Here is a 19316-nt window from a genome sequence, read left to right on the forward strand (position 1 = left end):
ACAGCGAGGAGCAGTATTTTTTTGAAGATAAATTGAGATAAATAGTCTGGAGCTGTTGAGCTGATGTGGCATTGTTGGAGCAGACAGAACCTGATCACTGTAGAAGGTTCCATGATTCCAGATTCTGACAGTCAGACACCTGATTGTTACAATCTGGAAACACTGCAGAGAGGATTGGCTAGTTTTTCATGGGCACAACCAATGACTGTATGGGCACAACCCACAACCCACAAATGCATTTTCCTCACAAGTATGGCAGGAATTCCAACAGTAATAAATTTATTGCTAAGAAACATTGTTACAACAAAGAAATAAGTGACCAAACAGAAATTCCATTTTTATGCTAGGTGTGTGTGTGTGTGTGTGTGTGTGTGTGTGTGTGTGTGTGTGTGTAGACAGAGAGACATTATTCTTTCAAATCTGTGCATCTAGATTTTATCACAGCATAATTACCTTCATAGCAGCCAGTGTGTGTCCTCGATGACCTACAGCACTCTCAGACACTCACTGATTTCGGTGTTTGGCTCTGAGTGTTGGTATTTCCCTGTTATGATAAAGTGGGACCTCCCACCCCAGATGTTGGTTCTGTTAAGATACCACTCCACACTAAGCCATGGACATAACATACTGGAAGTGATGTCTTTTGCACTGTCTTTTGCTCTCACAGTTCTCTTGCAGCCTCAGATATTTTGCTTTTCATTTGAATTTCTTTTACTGAAGTTTTACTGAAGAATGAAATGCCGTGAAGGCTGCTCACTTTTACAGATGTGAATTCTCATCTTCTATTTGTTGATATTTTCAGCTTCCTGTCTTGATTAGATACACATATTCTTATGATAGTGTTTTAGGTAAAGCTACTTTTGACTCCTCCCTTACTCAAAAGGGATCGCGACAGTAGGTAGCTATACATAAATAATTTGGCAGGTTATTTATGCTGGATCAGCAGACAATTAAGAATAAATAAATAAATAAATACATTTTAAACTTAATTTAAACGTATCTTAATGTGCATTTTTCTTACTTTTTCTTACTAATTTTATGTGTTTCGTTTTTATTTAAAGATCTTTAAATTCCTGAAATTATGAAAATAAATAGTATATAGCGCTTCTTTATTACACGAGCAGAACCAAGGTTTCCACAGCACAACCTAGTGGTGAATGACAACATTGCAGGAGAGCAAAGCTAAGAGCATTTTGGCGGTCCTTTTAAAAATCCCCTGTGCTCTTCTGTCATTGGCTAGTTGCACTGTCTGTCAAGGCACTTCCGACAACTCTCGGCAGCTCGGATGTGATGCACTGCTCTTTTGACTTCGGAAGTTACAGCGTTGTTACAGTGTAGCTCGTATCAAACCACACTGACATTATATAGGTATTAAACTTGTCAGAGGTCTTTCCTTTTCACCAAATGGCTTATCCAGGATACGGCGGAGTGAGTAAACTGTACTAAACACTGTTAAACGAGCTACAGTTGCTAGCAGGAGGGTTAGCTGTTGCTGGAGGCTCTTGCATATCTTTCGTTAAGTTGTGACTGTAGAGGTGCTGCATTTGTTCCTGTACTCCTGTAGTAATTATTAATGTGGTGACTTTTCACCTACTGTAACTCAGGAGCTATATTGGCGTCCACTGTTGATTGTAAATGAACTTTTATACCCCGAAAAAATGTCTTCCGGGATGAAAAATCTCTCAGCTGTGTATATGAAAAAGGGCTTGGCATAGAGTAACTTATGAAATTACAGCAAGTACGATTATCTGTGCTAAAGACTTTCTTTATGTCCGTACACTGTATTTAAACAAGCACCGCAGAGTATTTGAAAATGTAGCGTATTGACAGCACTTTGTGTAGGGCACACAGGGCAACAGGCTATAATTGTTTTGTGGTATGAAACAAATCAGCACTCTGATCAGTGTTTTACATACCAGTACTAATCTTCTCTCTACTTTCTGTCTCAGTATGGGGGCCAAATGCCAGGCATGCCACCTCAAGGAATGCCAGGAGGGCCCATGAGAGGTCCCATGCCTGGGAACATGGGGGGTCCGATGGGAGGTGGGCCACCTCAAGGAGGATATGGACAGTATGGAAGCTATCCAGGAACATTTGGTGCCCAACCCCCACCTGCAAATGACCCAATGTGGGGATACTTTACAGCCATAGCAGGCCAGGTGAGTTTGGATGCATGCAGAAACATGTCAGTCATAGTCTTTAAGAAAGTCACATTTTCCCAGCAGCTTTGATTTCATTTTCATATTTCTGGTCAAAAACGAGACAAGCTCTGTCTGCAGATGTTCAAGATGTCATAAGTGTCAGGAGCTCAGATGAAGCAGTAAAGGAGCTCTGACTTAACTTGAGTTCCCTCTGTCATCAATGCATAGATAATGCACAAAATCTTGGCTGCTGGCCTCCAGTTCGAAACGGTGTGAGCACAAAGTTTTACTTGATAGTGTGTGCGCTCAGCTGAGAGGTTGTGGCTTGCTGAGACGAGAGCAGAAAGTTGTTTAGTTTTCGAGAAAAAACTGCATTAGAAACATTACAAAACAGCAGTGTACATGCACTTGCACAATGATGTTTGCAGTTATTGCACTCAAACTATTTTTGTTTAGTGGTTTTTATTCTGGGGTATTATTTCCTGTGGGATGAAACTGTTTTTGAACCTACTGGTTTTCATCTTCAGAGACTTCACACAGCTGCCTGAGGCCGACAGGTCGAACATTCTCTGATATCTGTTGATCTGTGGTCATTATATTTTTCATATTTGTCGCATACTGTAGTCTACCAAAATCTCATGGTTAAATGAGTTTTATTTAAAGTATCAAGGTTAACGGTGGATTATTTTAATTTATTTCATCTTCACTTTCAGTGAAGATGAAATAGTGCAGTCAATAGTGCAGTCTTTGTTTTGTCGTCCAGACCTTGGCACAGGTCTGGACGGTGAAGGATCAGGATCACTTATATTGGAATCTGCATCTGTTTAGAAATGGAAAGGTCCAAGAGACCTTTCCAACTTGTGTAAATCAACAATTCTTCTTAGGTCTTCACTGAGTTCCATGCACTTTCCTATTCTTTGAGGTATTGGCCAATCCAATGAGGGCTGCCAAAATTGTTTTTAAAACTGTCAAATAAATTCTAAAATAAATCTGTTGGGAAAGAGAAATTACCAGTTGTAATTAATAGGCCTTGGCTTTGTCACATTAGGAAACCATCCAATTCCTAATGCAGAACCATCCGCACCACTTCTTACAATTTTAAGTGAAAAAATATGTGACTTCCTGCTCTGTACAGGACGGCGAGATTGATGCAGAGGAACTCCAGAGATGTCTGACTCAAGCTGGTTTTACTGGCAGCTACAGTCGTAAGTTTACTGCTTTCTCTTTAACTAAAGAGGTCGATGCTTGAATTATGCTTTTACACAATTTCTGTTTTAATTTTGAAGGGCAGTTTATATCTCCAATATTGAGCTAAAGGTTCCAGCTAAGTGGGCCCTTTAAATATTTGTTGCTGAGAGCAATTTTTACTGAGAAACTGAGGAATTTTCACTGTCACAGCTTGGATTTTATAAAATGTACACTGTTTTTGTGAAGTCTTGTTTGTGGACTGTTCACTGCATATCATTAATAAGCACCTATGTTTATGTGTATTTAAAAGGGACAGGGAATTAATTAGCAATTAATATGCCAGGTCTTTCCTGGCAGGTTCATGACATATAAAATTAATCAACAAAAGCAAACATTCAGACACATGTGAGCAATAAGTATGAGCAAAAAGGACAAAAATACGTAAGCGACTTTCCGTGAGATTACTTCACATCATGAAACCTGCTGGATTAACCAACAGTAATAACTTTCTAAAGCCGTCCTCTGGCCCGCCCCCTTCGGGCAGCTCTCACATGTTTATACACGTAGTTCCACACACTGCTGAGCTCCAAGAGAGAAGTGAAAGGTTCAAACAATTATTGAAACACCCCAGAGTTAAGAGGAAGGATGAGGTTAACACACGTTGCAAGAATAACTGCTCTTGTGAAAGTTTGGTCATAAATTTTATTTTTTTTTTTTACAAAGTCACGTTTATGAAAACCTTCTGTTGGCTCTAATATTTGATTTAGAAGATGCTGAAGCTGTACAGTTCTGCCATTTTTGGAGTATGACGTGTTGCATTTGATCTTCATAGCCACTGATCTATTGCTCACTGGACTGTTGACTGTCTGTTATAAAGAAGGTAGTGAATGACAGATGAGTGATTTTGGACACAGCTACTGTCACTGTAGTGATTGGTTAACAGGTTTAAAATAGTGATTCAGTAAGTAAATTATCTGCAGCAGTTTTTGTTGTGAGCTAACAAGTAATCTATCACCACCAGCTTTTTCACAAGAGCAAATATTAGTTTAGAGCTTTATTGAGAAACCTTGTAGGAGTCATACGATTTGGAGTCACATGGAACTTCTTTTAGGAGCTTCCTAAATCCAGACCTTATCTTGGGATGCTTTGAGTATGGTATTAGCTCTGAAAGTTGCTTTCAACCACCAGGCAGTACTTTTGTGTTAACTTTAAAATGAAAATAAAAATGTTGCCTCAAGTAATTTCTAACATGTGTATTATCTTTACAGCCTTCAGCCTGGACACATGCAGGATCATGATTGCAATGCTAGATGTATCCTTTTTTGTACAGTATCTTTGGTCTAAGTAGCTGCAATATGCTGCTCGTCATATCCTAATCAAACTTTTCAGGTAAAATTCCTCAGGTATATAGCAGGCGTGACTCAACCTTTGCTTTGTTATAGCAATTACTGTCCTCATATCTGCACTTAAATCTTAACCAACCTGTCACCAGAGAGACTTGACAGGCAAGATGGGTTTCAATGAGTTTAAGGAGCTGTTTTCAGCTCTCAACGGCTGGAAGCAGAACTTCATGATGTTTGACCGGGATCGAAGTGGAACTGTAGAACCTCACGAGATGACTCAGGCTATCAACGCCATGGGTGAGAGTCCTAACATTTCAGCATCAGATACTTAATGGCTAATATCATCTTTAATTTAGTGACACTTAATTAGACCTAATAATATGTGACTGGGTTTTACTGGAGTTACCACTTGGCCCTCACAGTGAGAAGGTTCTGGGCTCCAGGCTTCAGGCTTCTCTGCTTGGAGTCTGCATGTTCTCCCTGTGCCAGTGTAGGTTATCTGGGTACTCCGACTTCCTTGGGCAGTGCAAAGACAGGCATGTAAGGTTAATTTGCGTTTCTAAATTGGCCATATTTATGGATGTAAAGCGGATAAAGCTTTTAAACTGTATAGAATAAAGTACAGGCAATATGACTTATAAAGCCACAGAATAATGCTATAAACAGACGATTCCATAACAGCAGGCCTTAATCTTGAGTCACAGTACTACGAAATGCTGGTGATAATGGTTTTCATCATTATTAAATCTTTCAATTATTGTAAAAAAATCTATTTATCTATATCTATCTATCTGTCTATGAAGTGCTTTGCAGCTTTCTTGCAAAAGACAGCAGTGAAGCACTTGCTTCCACTATGATGAAAGAATAAAATATTGAACTTTATTTTGCTCATAGGAGCGTTCTTTTGATTTCAAATCTAGTAAATTATTTCACAGTGACACAACTTTTGACCAGCAGATTGACGGGAATGATGAGCCTGATATTGTTCCCCCCCCCCCCCCCCCCCCCCTTTTTTTTTTTTTTAAGGCTACCGCATCAGCCCACAGGCCCTGAATGCTATTCTCAAGCGATACAACAAAGGGGGCAGGGTCTTCTTCGATGACTATGTGGCCTGCTGTGTGAAACTCCGAGCTCTCACAGGTATGAGAAGACAGACGAGGTCTGACATGTTCAGTGATCAGCCATTGCAAACGCAGACATGGCTTTCATTTCACCTGTATTCCCCTGCTGTTCGCTGTAGTGTGCTGCAATGTTCTACTTTGCTCCATCCTTACGTCTGAGTCACGAAGCAGCAAGAAATTCGTTTTATTGAAATCGTGACCCTGATCTTACTCTGCCTGTTACAGACAACTTCAGGCAGAGAGATGTCATGCAGCAGGGATCTGTCACCTTCCAATATGATGATGTAAGTATTTTTTATGTCCGGTGTTCCAATTTAGCTCTGCCCGAATCTGCTCAGATCACCTGGTTGTTGTGTTTGTGGTGTTCCAAACACCTGTGTTACCCATGCAGGAAAAAAAAGATTTCTCCAGTCTTACTCTATTTTATTTAATTTATTTATTTTCCTGTCCTAATCACCAGTCATGGCCATATCACAGTCCAAGTTAAGCCCTTTGCAGACATGAATAGGCAGGATTTGGCCAGCATTCTAGACATTTTTCATCGGTTGTGAGTTTGGTGCACTATTCTTACATTAGCACAACGTAAACTTAACAGTAGAAAGTTACAAGGTTAAAGATCCATTTAAACCTGATCTCAGTATATCTGACTTGCTTTTTCATATGCACTTCTTTCAAGCAATGTGTAGAAAACTTAAGAACTACCATTTATCGCTCTGGAGCTTTTGCGTTGCACTGACAGGGCTCCGAGAAACTATCATAGAGGTTTTGTCCTTCCACACCTGTACACCCACGGTGTGAAATGTTCTCAGCATGACAAACAAAAGCACGCTGTGCAGAGGGCCCAGGACGTGATTGCAAGCTGTGGGATCCTGCAGCAGTTGGGGGTTTGCTAGCATCTCGCTTTAAAAAGCACTTCCTGTTGAGTTGCTGTGGATGACCACATTTACCACTCTTCTCCCTCTTGTTGACAGTTTATCCTGTGCACAATGGCCATCTAAGTGCTGTTGTCTGTCCCAAACCACGAGGGCAAGCTGTTCGTGTGCCAATCAGAACCTAATTCTGGATTATTGTCTCACGGGAATGCAAGGGAAGGCCAGTATACTAAGACTGTGCAGCAACAGAAAATTCACCCACTGCTTGTAATGCTTACTATAATGCATTAATTGTGTATTTTACACAGAGATGTGCTGAAGATGTACACACATATTATAAATCAGCATTGAAGGGCAATATTTCAAAGCCTGTAATAGAAATGTTTGTCTTTCAAAATAAGGGCACAAATATTATAATCTTTAAGTTTATTAAAAAAATGTAATCTCATAAAATCTGCATGTAGTGGCTTTAAAGGGTTTCATCATAAACACCTTTTTGGATTTGGACTTCAAAAATACATTTTTTATTTAGGATGATTTTAAACATTTAAAAACACCTGTTTTAACAGAAATTGTAAGATATGCTAACAACGTATCGCTGTTAAAAAGATGCTCTGATGTGCCATTAGACTTTCTGAATGTTCGCTCCGAACACCTTTTGTTGGACTTACAGGAAGTGCATCACGAGTCACGAATGATTGTTGTTACAAGGAACATGTTCATTTGCTTTTTATATTAAATGTTTGACAGTAATGGATTTTGTCAGCTGCTGTTTTCTCATTTGCCCAATCTGATGTATACCTCTGTTTTATACAATTTACAAAACCAGATGCATGTAAATTAAATTTACCAAGCAGTCAGTGATGTTCAAAAATGTTCATGTGTTTGAGATTTTCCAGCTGGGAATGTTTCAGCTTTTCCCCTTCGTCCATTGACAGCATTTTTGGAAAATCAGAATAACGACTTTTAATCAGTAAGCATTCTGTTTATTTATTTATACAACTGCGAATCCCCGCCCCCCAAGTCTATTTACACAATATACTTTATTTCTTTAAATATAGTTAACAGAAACATTCAAATTAGCTGTTAAGTGTTGCATTGTATAAAATACAGTGGCAAACATTTAAAAAAATGCATAAAAACAATTGTGAACAGCACTAGATTTAAAAAGTGACATATCGAGTACAGCAAGTTTTCTAATCTCTGTGCAAAAGTCTGCAAATCCCAAGAAAGTTTATTAGATGCCTCTTCAGGTGTTGGACATGTCAAGTTTTGTTCTACACATGTGCTTGAGAAAGAAAGCTTATCCAAAAAAAGCAGGAAACATTTGTATCGTCCTGTAAAGATCTTTAATCTCACCCATGTTAATCGTGTATTATCTCACCACTTTGTTCTTCTGGAAGGATAAATCTGATTTCATCATTTCTCTCATATCTCACCAAGCTTTTGATCACGTCTACATGTATTATTGAGTGGTTTGGAGTCAAAGGATCAAATGCAAGCCAGGCTCTCTTCAGAGAACAGCGAAGTTCTGGGTTTGAACTTGCTTGTTTCAATATACCAAATGATCAGAGGGAAAGGTCCAAGTAAAAACTGTGGGGAAAAAAAATCATCAAATCAATGTGCAAAAAATCAAGACAAACTCTGTGCAACACATCGCCTTCAGTGTTGCCCATCTCTGCTTGCTACATTGAGAGGCTACGCATGACATTAATCATCATCATCATCATCCCAGCAGTAGTCCACAGCATTCCAACCGAGAGCAGGGCTTTTGGAAACAAACAAGGTACATAGAAAAATAATGGCAAATTAATACTTTGTTTTAGAAAAATAGATGTAACTGTTATTTCCAAGTCTCTGCGGATGAGTCGTGTGCTGTAATTACAGATCAATACGTGTCACGCAGACCTTTTTATAATTGTTTCAAGTGCAGTCTCCATGCAATACACGAGCTTGTGCTGGACTTTATGTAGTTAGAAAACTAAAAGGACTAATTCTCATCATGCAGTCTAATCTAAAATGGTTTGGTACATTTACATTTGTGGATAAGCAGATTTTTGGTGTGTCGGACGGATGTTTGTAAAGGCTAGAGCAGGCAAATAAAGCTAAGGCCGTTTGGAGGCTGAGCTCTGTCCTCAGCATAAAATACATAAAATAAACCTTGTTTAAGATGATTGTTTAATCATCATGCTTTGTTAACGTTCATATAGGCAATGTTATTTTAGGAGTATAATGGAAGACGTAAAGCATGCAACTGAATGAAACTAGCCTCCAGCAATTCCTTCCAGCTTTCAAGAGAATTTGGGACGCTGGTTCCTGTCAAGCAGTCTCATTCTCAAACACTTGAAGGACTTTTATGTCAAGGAAATCAGTTTAGGAGTTTTAATTATTTCTAAAACATTCATTTTCTGTGACAAAATTACAAATGGAGCTCTTCGTTTGAAAGAATAATACCAAGTTAAGATGAATTTGAATAGGTGTAAACGCAAAGTCCACTTTATCTGATGTATCCAGATACAGATAATTCATAAGAAATCATGTATGTGTGCACAAAAACTGAAATGTGTACACATATTCTCACATATTCTTTTCTTCTTGTATGAACCGGGCATGTGTATTAGGAAAATTACCTTCTTTAACCATGAATGGATTTAGCCAATCCTGTTACTGATCTTTTGTATACAAAAACTCTGGAACTTGTGTGAAACACACACTTGTGGGAACTGTGTTCTGTTGGTCTCAGTTCTACAATCAGAAACAGATCAGCAGAAGCTAGAGCTCTGTATGTGTAAAGCAAAGGGCAGAAGGTGCAAGGGTTAAAAAAAATGAATACCAAGGCATCAATAAGGTCCTCCAATAAGCCCCATCCTTATGTATAACCACTACACACTATTATTGTTATTTATAGCTCCCACATCAAAAGCATTTACCAGATTTAGTATGGCTCAGTCACACTAGAGTGTAAATAGGGCAACAACCTTGGTTGCCCTGTGATTGCACTGAATCGTGAAGCACCTTCAAGCTTCAAATAGGGCAGCGACCCATCTCCAAACAGGAAACGTGGACTGATCCTCTCACACAAATTGGCAAAGGTTTGCATATAATTGCTAAGTTAGGAATAAAGTCGGACTACAAACATGTTGCAATGAGGCAACGTGTCAATATGAGCAACTCTCCTGTGATGAGTCTCTGCAACAGCCCACTCGACTCAACTGGTTGCTGCTAGTTGTATAGTGATTATATTCCTGTATCAGAGCCTTTCATTTTGCAGTTATTCTGCTATATTACAAAAACAATTTATGGAGGAATTTCTGTTTTATATACATAAGGTTCTGGACTCTGAATCTACATAGCTAATGTGAATTTCTATTTACTTTCTGTGCATGTAGATGCTAACAGATTAGCAGTTTTGACTAATTCCTCACAGATAACTGCAGTAGTGTTCACAGACCTGATCCCTATCTTTGAAACAACTATTTCAGAGGCAATAAGATCCTAAGGTTGCAGTAATTTTGGTCATACCACAATCTCCACCCACTGTTTTCTACAGTGTGATAATAATTAAATAATAAGAAATTTAAGCTCCGAGACACTTTCTTTTGTTTTATTTCCTTCACATTATTACTGATCTCCACGTCAGCAAGTCAAGCCTGACTTACTCTGAGAAAAACACGTGTACGCATGTTCTGAAGTGTGTTTGACTCATCCTTTGTCCAGCTTTTTCATGCATATTCATGGTTTATATATTTGGCTACTGGTAAAAGTTGGATTTGTGTGTGTGTGTGTTTTAAATGGACTAGCTTAATAAGCTACAGGAATTATTGTTGGTGAATTATCCTGAAAAGACTGGAAAAAATAATACATTTTGTGAACTTTCTGTCACAAACAGCCATCAAAGATTCATGCTGACTTTTGTCAGTGTCTCGTTGATCACTACCAAAATAGAATAGGACAACCAGACAGTGAGCTGTGCTTCACACTGTAAACCATCACAGAAAAAAAAACTTGTCCAAACAGCCTTGACATAAATGTCCTTCGTGTTTTTGACTTCCTCACGGTGTTAATCATCTTCATGTTGTGGTCTTAATTTTTGTTTGTTTCTAATAATTAAAGTGAGCTAAAATGTGTGAAGCTTTACATCAGGTTTGCTCTATACAAGTAAATTCATCCACAGCACAAACGCTATGTTCTTCAGCTCATAGATAATTATTTCCAGAATGTATTTAACTCTAGAAACATACCAGAAAATCCACTGTGGCTCCTCATTGTTACATCATTATTGCTTTCAAAGACTGACAAAGTTGTCATTGTGCTATGGGACATCCAAGCAGCCTCTACAAACTCTAATATTACATCCTTTAATAGGGGCTGAATAACTGGTTTTTCATATGTCATGGCAATGTGGTGTACATTAGGCACGCTAAACATACAGACAGCTCTCCTTGCCAATATGTGACTGCACCAATTTATTTGGAACTTGAAAGCTGTGGAGTGAAATATAAACTTAGCACAAAAAGTAAGGAAGTTTGTGTTTGGCTAATTGTATCAGTGATTGTTTATTTCCCCTTAAATGGTGCCACATTTGTAAGGAAATGCATTTGTGGGTTGAGCAGCAAAGTTAAGTATGTGGTTGCTTGCCAAACAGCTTATTCTGTGACCAACACACCCACTTTGGCTGACTTGGGTCAAATGGTGGTTGTAAAATGGGACACCAGCGCACAGCACTGTGCTACCAAGCTGGTGACTAGGATGAGGAGGAGGTGGAAGGCGAGGCCCCTGTTTTATAATGAACAAATTGTCAATATTTCTTGTTTCTTCGCACTTCAGTCATTTAATTCAATAAACAACACCAAACAAGTCAATAGATAAGCTGGTTTGGCGTGTTTTTCATAGTTTCAACCCACTTACTCAACACTGCTGCTCAACCCACAAATGCATTTTCCTTACAAATGTGACACTAGTTAAAGGGAAATAAACAAGCGTTCCAACAGTATAACATTTATTAGCAAGAAGGATTATTACAACAAAGAAATAATTGACCAAACACAAATTTCCATACTTTTTGTGGTAAGTTTAGAAATGCCTTGGAAAGAGTTTCAAGTAGCTTTGTTCCCTGTGAGGAGGGAAGAGTGATGGAAAATGAGAGTGGAAAGCTACAGTCTGTGTTCAGTCTGTGAGCGTGCTGAGGCCACCCCTGAATGAATGGTGGTTTGCACTGTGTGTGAGGAACATGCAACAGAAGACAACATGAGAAAAAAAAATCATGCATATCTTTTCGGAAGAGCACATTAGGTGCCTTGAGTTGCTGGCAGTGTTCTATTTCAACTATGTACATGGTAGATGATGACTTTACACGTGGTAGTAATATAGTGTATAAATACCTCTGTATAAATGGATTTTATACATCTAAATTGGAGCACAGGGCAGGGACGGAGGAGGGAGCTAGGGGTTTTTCTCAAAAGGAATGGAAGAAAGTCTACAGTTTCTTTTAACCTTTGCATATTTAGTCTCTTTCTTAAACCCTGAGTCAAGCTTTAGAAATAACCTTCAGTCATTGTCGAAGGGTTTGGAGTGGGGGGTGGGGGCTACTTCCCTGGAAGCCCCGGGTCGGAGACTGGCCTGTGGAGTCCCAACATTCCTGAGCTGCTGGGGACATCTGGTAGAGAGGCTTGCCGGCTTGATGGGAAATTCAGTGGATGTTGGTGGTGCTGCTGCTCTGCTGAGTCTAGGATGTCTCTCTGCTCAGTGTTGGTGTTATTCTCAAGCAGTCCAGCTAAGTCCCCATTGGGATGAGTCTCTGCATGGAGAAGGACTGGGGAGGTTTCTTTGGATGTGTTCAGGGCTCTCTCTGAGCCGGGGCTCTGGGGATGGAACAGTACAGTGGAAATCCACAGAAATTAAAGAAAGACTACACACAGCAAGCGACTTCTATCACATGATATAAACCCCTGACAGCCGGTCAACGTAGGAGTGGTTTTTGGTAGTTCTTTCCAAGGCTTTATCTCACTTACTTTCTTATTAGTTTTAATAAATAATAAAAATTAAATTAAATTTAAATTTTACTGTGAATTTTGTCCTTCCATATAGGTGCTCTATTTCAACACTGCTTTCATAAATATCCACCTATAATACAAAACCTATAATAACATGAGATGAAAAATTGTATTTGCTGTCCAGTAGCCTCTGTATTTATATGCCACTACTGCATGCCATTAACTTTTTCTACTCTCTGTATTTCGTTCTGTTTGTTGTTTTTCTGCTCCTGTTTTCTCTCTCTTGTTTTTTTACGTCACCTGATGGCTGCCCTCTCCTGAACCTGGTCCTCCTGGGAGGTTTATCCTGTTTAAAAAAAAAAAAAAAGGAATTCTTCCTCCCCACCATCACCAGTGCTTTGCTCATAGGACACACAAGGGCAAAATGTGGCTTGAGGTTCAGAACTGGCACATGGAGCTTCCTAATCAGGCTCCTGATGTCCTAAAACTAAAAACTAAAAAACAAACAAAACAAAAACAAAAAAAAACAGTTAGTAGATCTCATGGCGAATGACTGAAATGAGTCCATCCTGCTCGATTTAAACAAAAAAGTCCAATAGTGCAAAAAAGTCAATGTGGCCTTTTGAAAAAAACGCTTCTGGTGCTCGTCACAGGAGATTGCTGGTTCATAAGGATAGTATTAATAAATCTTAGAACATTTCAGGCTATTTACCTTCAAATGTAAAAGGACCGTGAACTGTGAACTGCTGCCACAAATAAATCAAACTGGATTTAATGGAATAAAAGATCAATATTTAATATTAATATAAAGGGCAAACACCATGGCAAGCTGCTCCAACTTTACAACAGCAGCACGCTGAGTGATGACGGGCAAAATCCACTGCTGTTCTCTGATCTGTGTAATGCAGAGCTCCATCACAGCTAACCAGTTTGCTCTACTATGCTCCAAAATAACTCCTAACTGATGTTTTCCTTGCTGACCTGTGATGGAGGGACCGCAACATGAACAGCAGGTTTTGTACTGTGTAATCTTTGCTTTAAGTAAACATTAGGTAAATGTAGAGGAAATGACCCCTTTAAGCTCTTTTTGGTAAGGTAGTTGCTATTTGGTTTGACTTTTGGTAACTGTTATTTAATTATATAATAATTACAACAACAAAAAAAAAAACAACAACAACACAAAAACTATGATTGGAATTCATCAACAAGAATCTTAAGATTATACAGATTTGAAATTTACCACAAAAACGGAGCCAAAGCTATTGTAAAACAGTGTGACCACCAGCTGAAAATCGTGGCAGTGTTAGGGAAAATCTGCGTTTCCACTCATTAGGCTTCTGCTGTACCTGCGGCTGGGCTGGAGCAGGGCTCACATCGATGGCAGACACCAGCTGGATCCTGACGGCTGGCCTCTGGTACTCTGGGCTGGAGGTGACGGTGCTATAAGCTGGAGGACCGGCTGCTGTTTGCCTCTGAAGGAGCTGCAGGATAGCCTGGATGTCTGCAGTCATCTGGGACTCAAGTCTGATGGCCACAAAACATGAAATAAACTGAAAAGCAGCATAACAGTGGTTCCATTTTGGATGCTGTAGATCTTTGTGTTTCATTAAAGAAAACACATCTGAAGGAAATATATTAGCAGAACAAAAGTTCACTTCAACAAAGTAACAATGAGCCTTGATAGTTGATTGTTTACATCAGGGGTGGGGAACTCCAGGCCTCAAGGGCCGGTGTCTTGCAGGTTTTTAGATGTGTCCTTGATCCAACCCAGCTGATTTAAATGGTGAAATTACCTCCTCGACATGTCTTGAAGTTCTCCAGAGGCCTGATAATGAACTAATCGCTTGAATCAGTTGTGTTGATCCAGGGTGATATCTAAAACCTGTGGGGACACCGGCTCTTGAGGCCTGGAGTTCCCCCATTTTTGATGCTCGACATCAGGGGTGTCAAACTCCAGTCCTCGAGGGCCAGAGTCCTGAAACTTTTGAATGTGTCCCTGCTGCAACACACCTGAATAAAATTAATAGGTAATTAGCAAGACTCTATAGAAAGTGGTAACCCCTAACTCTACCTAAGTAAATTTAAATAAATGTAAGTAAATGTAAATGTTTGGAAAAATGTACTTCTAAAAGTGTCTGGACTTCTTTAAGTTGCTTGAAGACGTTTCACCTCTCATCCGAGAAGCTTCTTCAGTTTTAAGGGTCAAATGGTGGAGAGTCCCAGATTTAAGCCCTATGGGAGTTTCCCCCACTGGGTTTAAATCTTCTTTCCAAGCTCCTTAGACTACGATGACCTGGATGACTGAGAACCTTCACAGACGTACTTTTAAAAGTACTTTTATTGCACCATGTTCATTCACTCATAAGCTGCTGTAACATGAATCAAATGGTTCTATAGAACTCTCAATCAAGACTGATTTCCATACTGATGACAAACAGGTGATGAGTTCCTGCTTGATAGTTCTGAGTACACCAGTCAAAAACTTTGATCCGAACAAATGAACAGCTGTTATTTCTAAGAGAAGTCTTCTGGTAATGGCTACTCGCTGTTGCTGTGACAGCAAGGAAGACCATTAAAGGTAATCATTACTACACAACATACGGTTACATTGTCACCTTGTTCTCTGAGTGAGAGACTATCTCTCCACTCTGTTACATATTCCATATGTGGGGTATAAACCCCACATATGGAATATGTAACGGCGTGGAGAGATAGTCTTGATATGATAGAGAACTAAAGTACTCTTACTAAATCCCCAACGTCTGCAGTAATAGTATCAGTGTATCAGCAGTGCAGTTTACTACCAGGATTTTAAAAAATGTATTTGTGTAAATTTCAACTGTTTTGCAGAGCGTACGTTATGCAGTGTGTGGACTGTTATACAATGAATATGCAGACAGAAAAAGCATACCACAGTGTAGTGCAGTACCACGGATGGAACACTAGAGGGAGCTTTAAAGCTTCCTTCATATATAGGGACAATCAAGAGTTTCCCTGTAGTATGATCCTGCTCAAATGCAGAGCCTTCAGGAAGATGGGGAATTCTCAAAGGTGTGACCGAATACATGTAGTGTGTGCATGTATTGATGCATTAAAGATTTCACCAGCAATAAATAAGGGAAGATAATTCAAATATTCTGAGTTGTGTGCTAAAGATATTCGCTAGTAAAAAGTATAGTAATTCCCTCTAAAATGAAGTGGAAATGTGAAGTAGTAGATAATGAAGAAGTGCTCCCAGTGCTCAGTTCCCTCACTGTTCTGCCAATTTTGAACCTGATTCTGTGATATCTGCACTTGAAAGTATGACATCCTCTATAAAAATGAACTGTTTTTCATTTCTCCTGGAGATCTCTGCATCACCTTATGCACCAAGTTACATCATGAGCCACAGGGTGTTAGGTGATGAATCACCTCTTTTCCTCCTGCTTACACACTCCTTTTCTGTCCTTCAGTGTAAAATAAAGAGAGTCAGTAAACACAGCGAGCAAAACAGAAGCTTTCCAGCACATTGGTACTTTGTCAGGTGAGTGGGGTTTTTTCACCCAGAGGACAGAGTGGAAGTAAACACTTTGTCTCGGTTCTGCTGTGAGGGTAAATGAGGGTTGGTGGTGCGGTGGCCAAGCCTGCCCATCAACTCAATCAGCATAAATGGCTGAAAGGTATTCAGCAGTGATGAGACCAGCATTTCTACCGAGAGGCAGTGAGCAGAATACTGAAGAAACTCAAGTAGTTCCTCCCTTCAATTCATTACTTCATGTGAGATTTGTGAGACAGTTGCTAACAAATGCCATCTCCTTCAATTGGCAACTTTACTGTGACTTCCACAAACCAAACCTCGTAGGATGACGTCGAAGCCCTTGCAATTTGTCTGTATCTTGTGGCTCTGTGCTATAAATAGACAATCGCTAACTGTCTTCCTCCCCCTCATCTGTATCAGTGCACCAGCCCAGAATCACACCAGCTGCTCACATGGTCCACTCTCTGCATTAACACAGCTGCAGTGAGTGTCTGGCCTAAAATGTGTCTGCAAGTTTTAGCCAATTATAGGCAGAATTATGGGATTCACATGGCTAACTCTCAAAGAAGCTGCTGAAAAATACAAAGCCTATTATAGGAAATTGAGTCAAACATGATCCCGGAGGTGTCTTTAGTAATCCAAAGGTTAAGTGCCTGAAAAATCCTGAAATAGCATCCCACTGATTTAGCTCCTGTAACATTGACTAGTGATGGTAAATCTGATTGGCCAGTAGTACTGACCAATAGACTAGTTTAAGTTTCAACCAAAACTGTTCAAAATGTGAAAAAAGCCTGAAAGTTTACATATTGGTGCATTTTTCTTTGTTCCTTTATTTAAAAACAGGGCATCCGTGATTTGGCAGTTGCTCCCCAGAAAAATGATGGGTTATAATTTTTATGGGATTAACTGAGAAAGCTAGCTTTCTGGTATAAAAATGAGCTATGAGTAGTTTCAACAATGCAAAAAAAGTAGAAGTGATCAAAATGCGTGGTCTACATAGGAAGAGAAATGGAGAAGGGGGTCATCTTGAAGGAAAAGTATGTGAATAATGTGACCGTGAAGAGGGTTGCAGACAGAAATTTAAGGGGTGATGCTGAATGTTGTCAGTGTCACAGTTGAATATGTCAGTTAGAAGAAGGAATTCTAGAGTAAGTTGGATGAAGCAGTAGAGACTGTTCCCATGGGCGAAAGAGTGGTGATTGGAGTGGACGTCAATAGACATGTAGATGAAAGGAACAGAGGTGATGAGAGCATGTTGTATAGCTGTAGTGAGAAATCGAGAAAGACGGATGGTAGTGGATTTTGTGAAATGGACAGAAATGGCTGTAAACACAAAGGGAGGAACATAGGGTGACCTAAGAGTGAAGGAAGTTAAACACAGGTCGATTACATCTTATGCAGAAGGGGAATCTGAAATAGAAGACTGCAAAGTTATGCCAGACGGTAGTCTATAGGATAATACTGTATATTAAGAAGAGGAAGCAAGTACAAGTAAAGCTGAGGATGAAAGAATCGTATGCACAGTTCAGGGAGAGAGACCTGCTCTGGGTTGTAGGGAAGTGTTACCGATGAGTGGGAAAGTACAGCTAAAGTACACCAAACAGCTGCCAAGAAGCTGTTTGGTGTACTTGGTGGGGAAATGGAGAAGTGCAGGAATGTATTCAAAGAAGTAGGTTAGCTAAGAATAAGTTGAGTAGGCACTAATGAAGGCGAAAAGGACTTTTACTGACTGGCTAGGCAGAGCGCTTGAGTTGGAAAGGATGTGCAGCATGTTTGGGTGATTAATGATAAATGAAATGAAAAAAAAAATACTTATGCTATGTATACTTATATATGTAGATAGTAACGTGTTTAAGACTGACATCCTGTTCCATTCTGCTCAGCAGACTTTTGCAGGGACGTTCAGCTTCAGCTCCAGCATTGACTGATAAACTGGTCTTTTCCTGCTGCTGTTGCTATATCGCATTTAGATATTCACTATTGAGTTTAGCCGCGAAAGTTGCCTGAAGCCTCTGTATCAACGTAATCCTGAGTGTGTTGACGATACAAAGAGCATTTGCAGTCTTTTGGTTTGACATGACCAACAAGCTGTTTCAAAACCCTTCCCCTTTGCCCTTGCGCACCTGTTGAGGTGCTGCTGCAGCAAGTCTAGACGTTGCTCCACCTCTCCATAGGTGAGCTCTGTGTCACTGTCATCCTCCCTGGCTGGTGTTTCCTGGCAGTGAGCCGACTCCTCCGCAGCCTCACCGGGATGCTGATGCACCCATTCGTCAGGGTGGAGCTCTGGAGGGAAAGACATGCGAGCAGAGATGAACACGCATACACACGCGTGCACAAGAAACGATCTGTGTTATTAGAATGGTTTCTCAGGGAAAGCACTGTATGTGCTGTGCCCTCTCATCATTTAGCTTTACTGGGCTCTGAGCAGCTTACCATCTTCTGATTCCTGACATTTACACTAGAGAGGAAAACACCCATCTGACCCCGGCTTGCATCACAACCTCAGTGGGATTTTCCTGCCTCTCTTTTGGGTTTCTACTAGAGATTAAATTGACATTTCCTGTGCATTTCTCTCGCCAGTTTGTAAGAATCAATATCACTCTGCTCTCCAGAAGAAATCCTCTTACAGCTGTAACATCTGAATTATGGGATATTATCAAACCAACACGCTGACACAGATTTCCCACGTCAGTGTGGAATCCTGTTGAGTTTGACTTGCAGTTAAAATGCAGGAGCGCCCTGTGCGTGTGTTTAACCAATTTATGGAGGATTTAAGGTGACTGCAGCTGACTACTGAGAGTGCAGATCAAATGAAGTCAGATGCAGCTGTTTATGTGGAAGCTGCATCTGCACTGGAATGCATAGGAGGATTCTGTATCGGTTTGCGGTGCCTTTACAGCCGGTACAGTCCTATTAACAACATTCACATTAACAACATGTTTCCAACAGATCCTTCAGTTTGGCCCGAACCTACAGTCACAAGGGGTGTCCCGAGCCAAGTGCTGGATAAAATCCTCTTACATTTTATTACTGAGTTGGTTTTAGATTTCAACATGACACATAATCCTTTTTGGGATTTTTAATAGATGTGACAATCCTCCCCTCAGGCTTTTTTAACTGGGTTTTTTTGAATTCTTGAAA

At 39.9% G+C, this 19316-nt stretch overlaps 2 protein-coding genes across 7 annotated transcripts in view; one reads left to right on the forward strand and one right to left on the reverse strand.

The window, feature by feature from the left end:
- Positions 1–1254: 1254 nt before the first annotated feature.
- On the forward strand, positions 1255–7418 carry gca (grancalcin). The gene is made up of 8 exons (XM_006804097.3): positions 1255–1428; positions 1950–2159; positions 3277–3346; positions 4598–4641; positions 4822–4969; positions 5699–5812; positions 6019–6077; positions 6765–7418. Exons 1-8 carry the CDS (start codon positions 1405–1407, stop codon positions 6789–6791), a joined length of 696 nt encoding a protein of 231 aa, XP_006804160.1. The 5' UTR covers positions 1255–1404; the 3' UTR covers positions 6792–7418.
- A 3023-nt stretch (positions 7419–10441) lies between these two features.
- Positions 10442–19316, reverse strand: part of kcnh7a (potassium channel, voltage gated eag related subfamily H, member 7a) — a 68380-nt gene continuing 59505 nt past the window's right edge. For 5 of the 6 annotated variants that reach the window (XM_087836600.1, XM_087836601.1, XM_006804100.3 and 2 more), the window contains 3 exons: positions 18299–18458; positions 14005–14182; positions 10442–12526 (listed from right to left, as the gene is read on the reverse strand). In XM_087836600.1, the coding sequence (XP_087692726.1) occupies positions 12251–12526; positions 14005–14182; positions 18299–18458 (614 nt within the window). In that variant the 3' untranslated portion in view covers positions 10442–12250. Of the gene's footprint in view, positions 12527–14004; positions 14183–18298; positions 18459–19316 lie in introns of those variants that run through there. The other variant, XM_087836602.1, reaches the window with a different exon arrangement.

Source organism: Neolamprologus brichardi, chromosome 23, assembly GCF_056152115.1.
Source record: "Neolamprologus brichardi isolate AB-2024 chromosome 23, ASM5615211v1, whole genome shotgun sequence".
NCBI classification, from domain to species: domain Eukaryota; kingdom Metazoa; phylum Chordata; class Actinopteri; order Cichliformes; family Cichlidae; genus Neolamprologus; species Neolamprologus brichardi.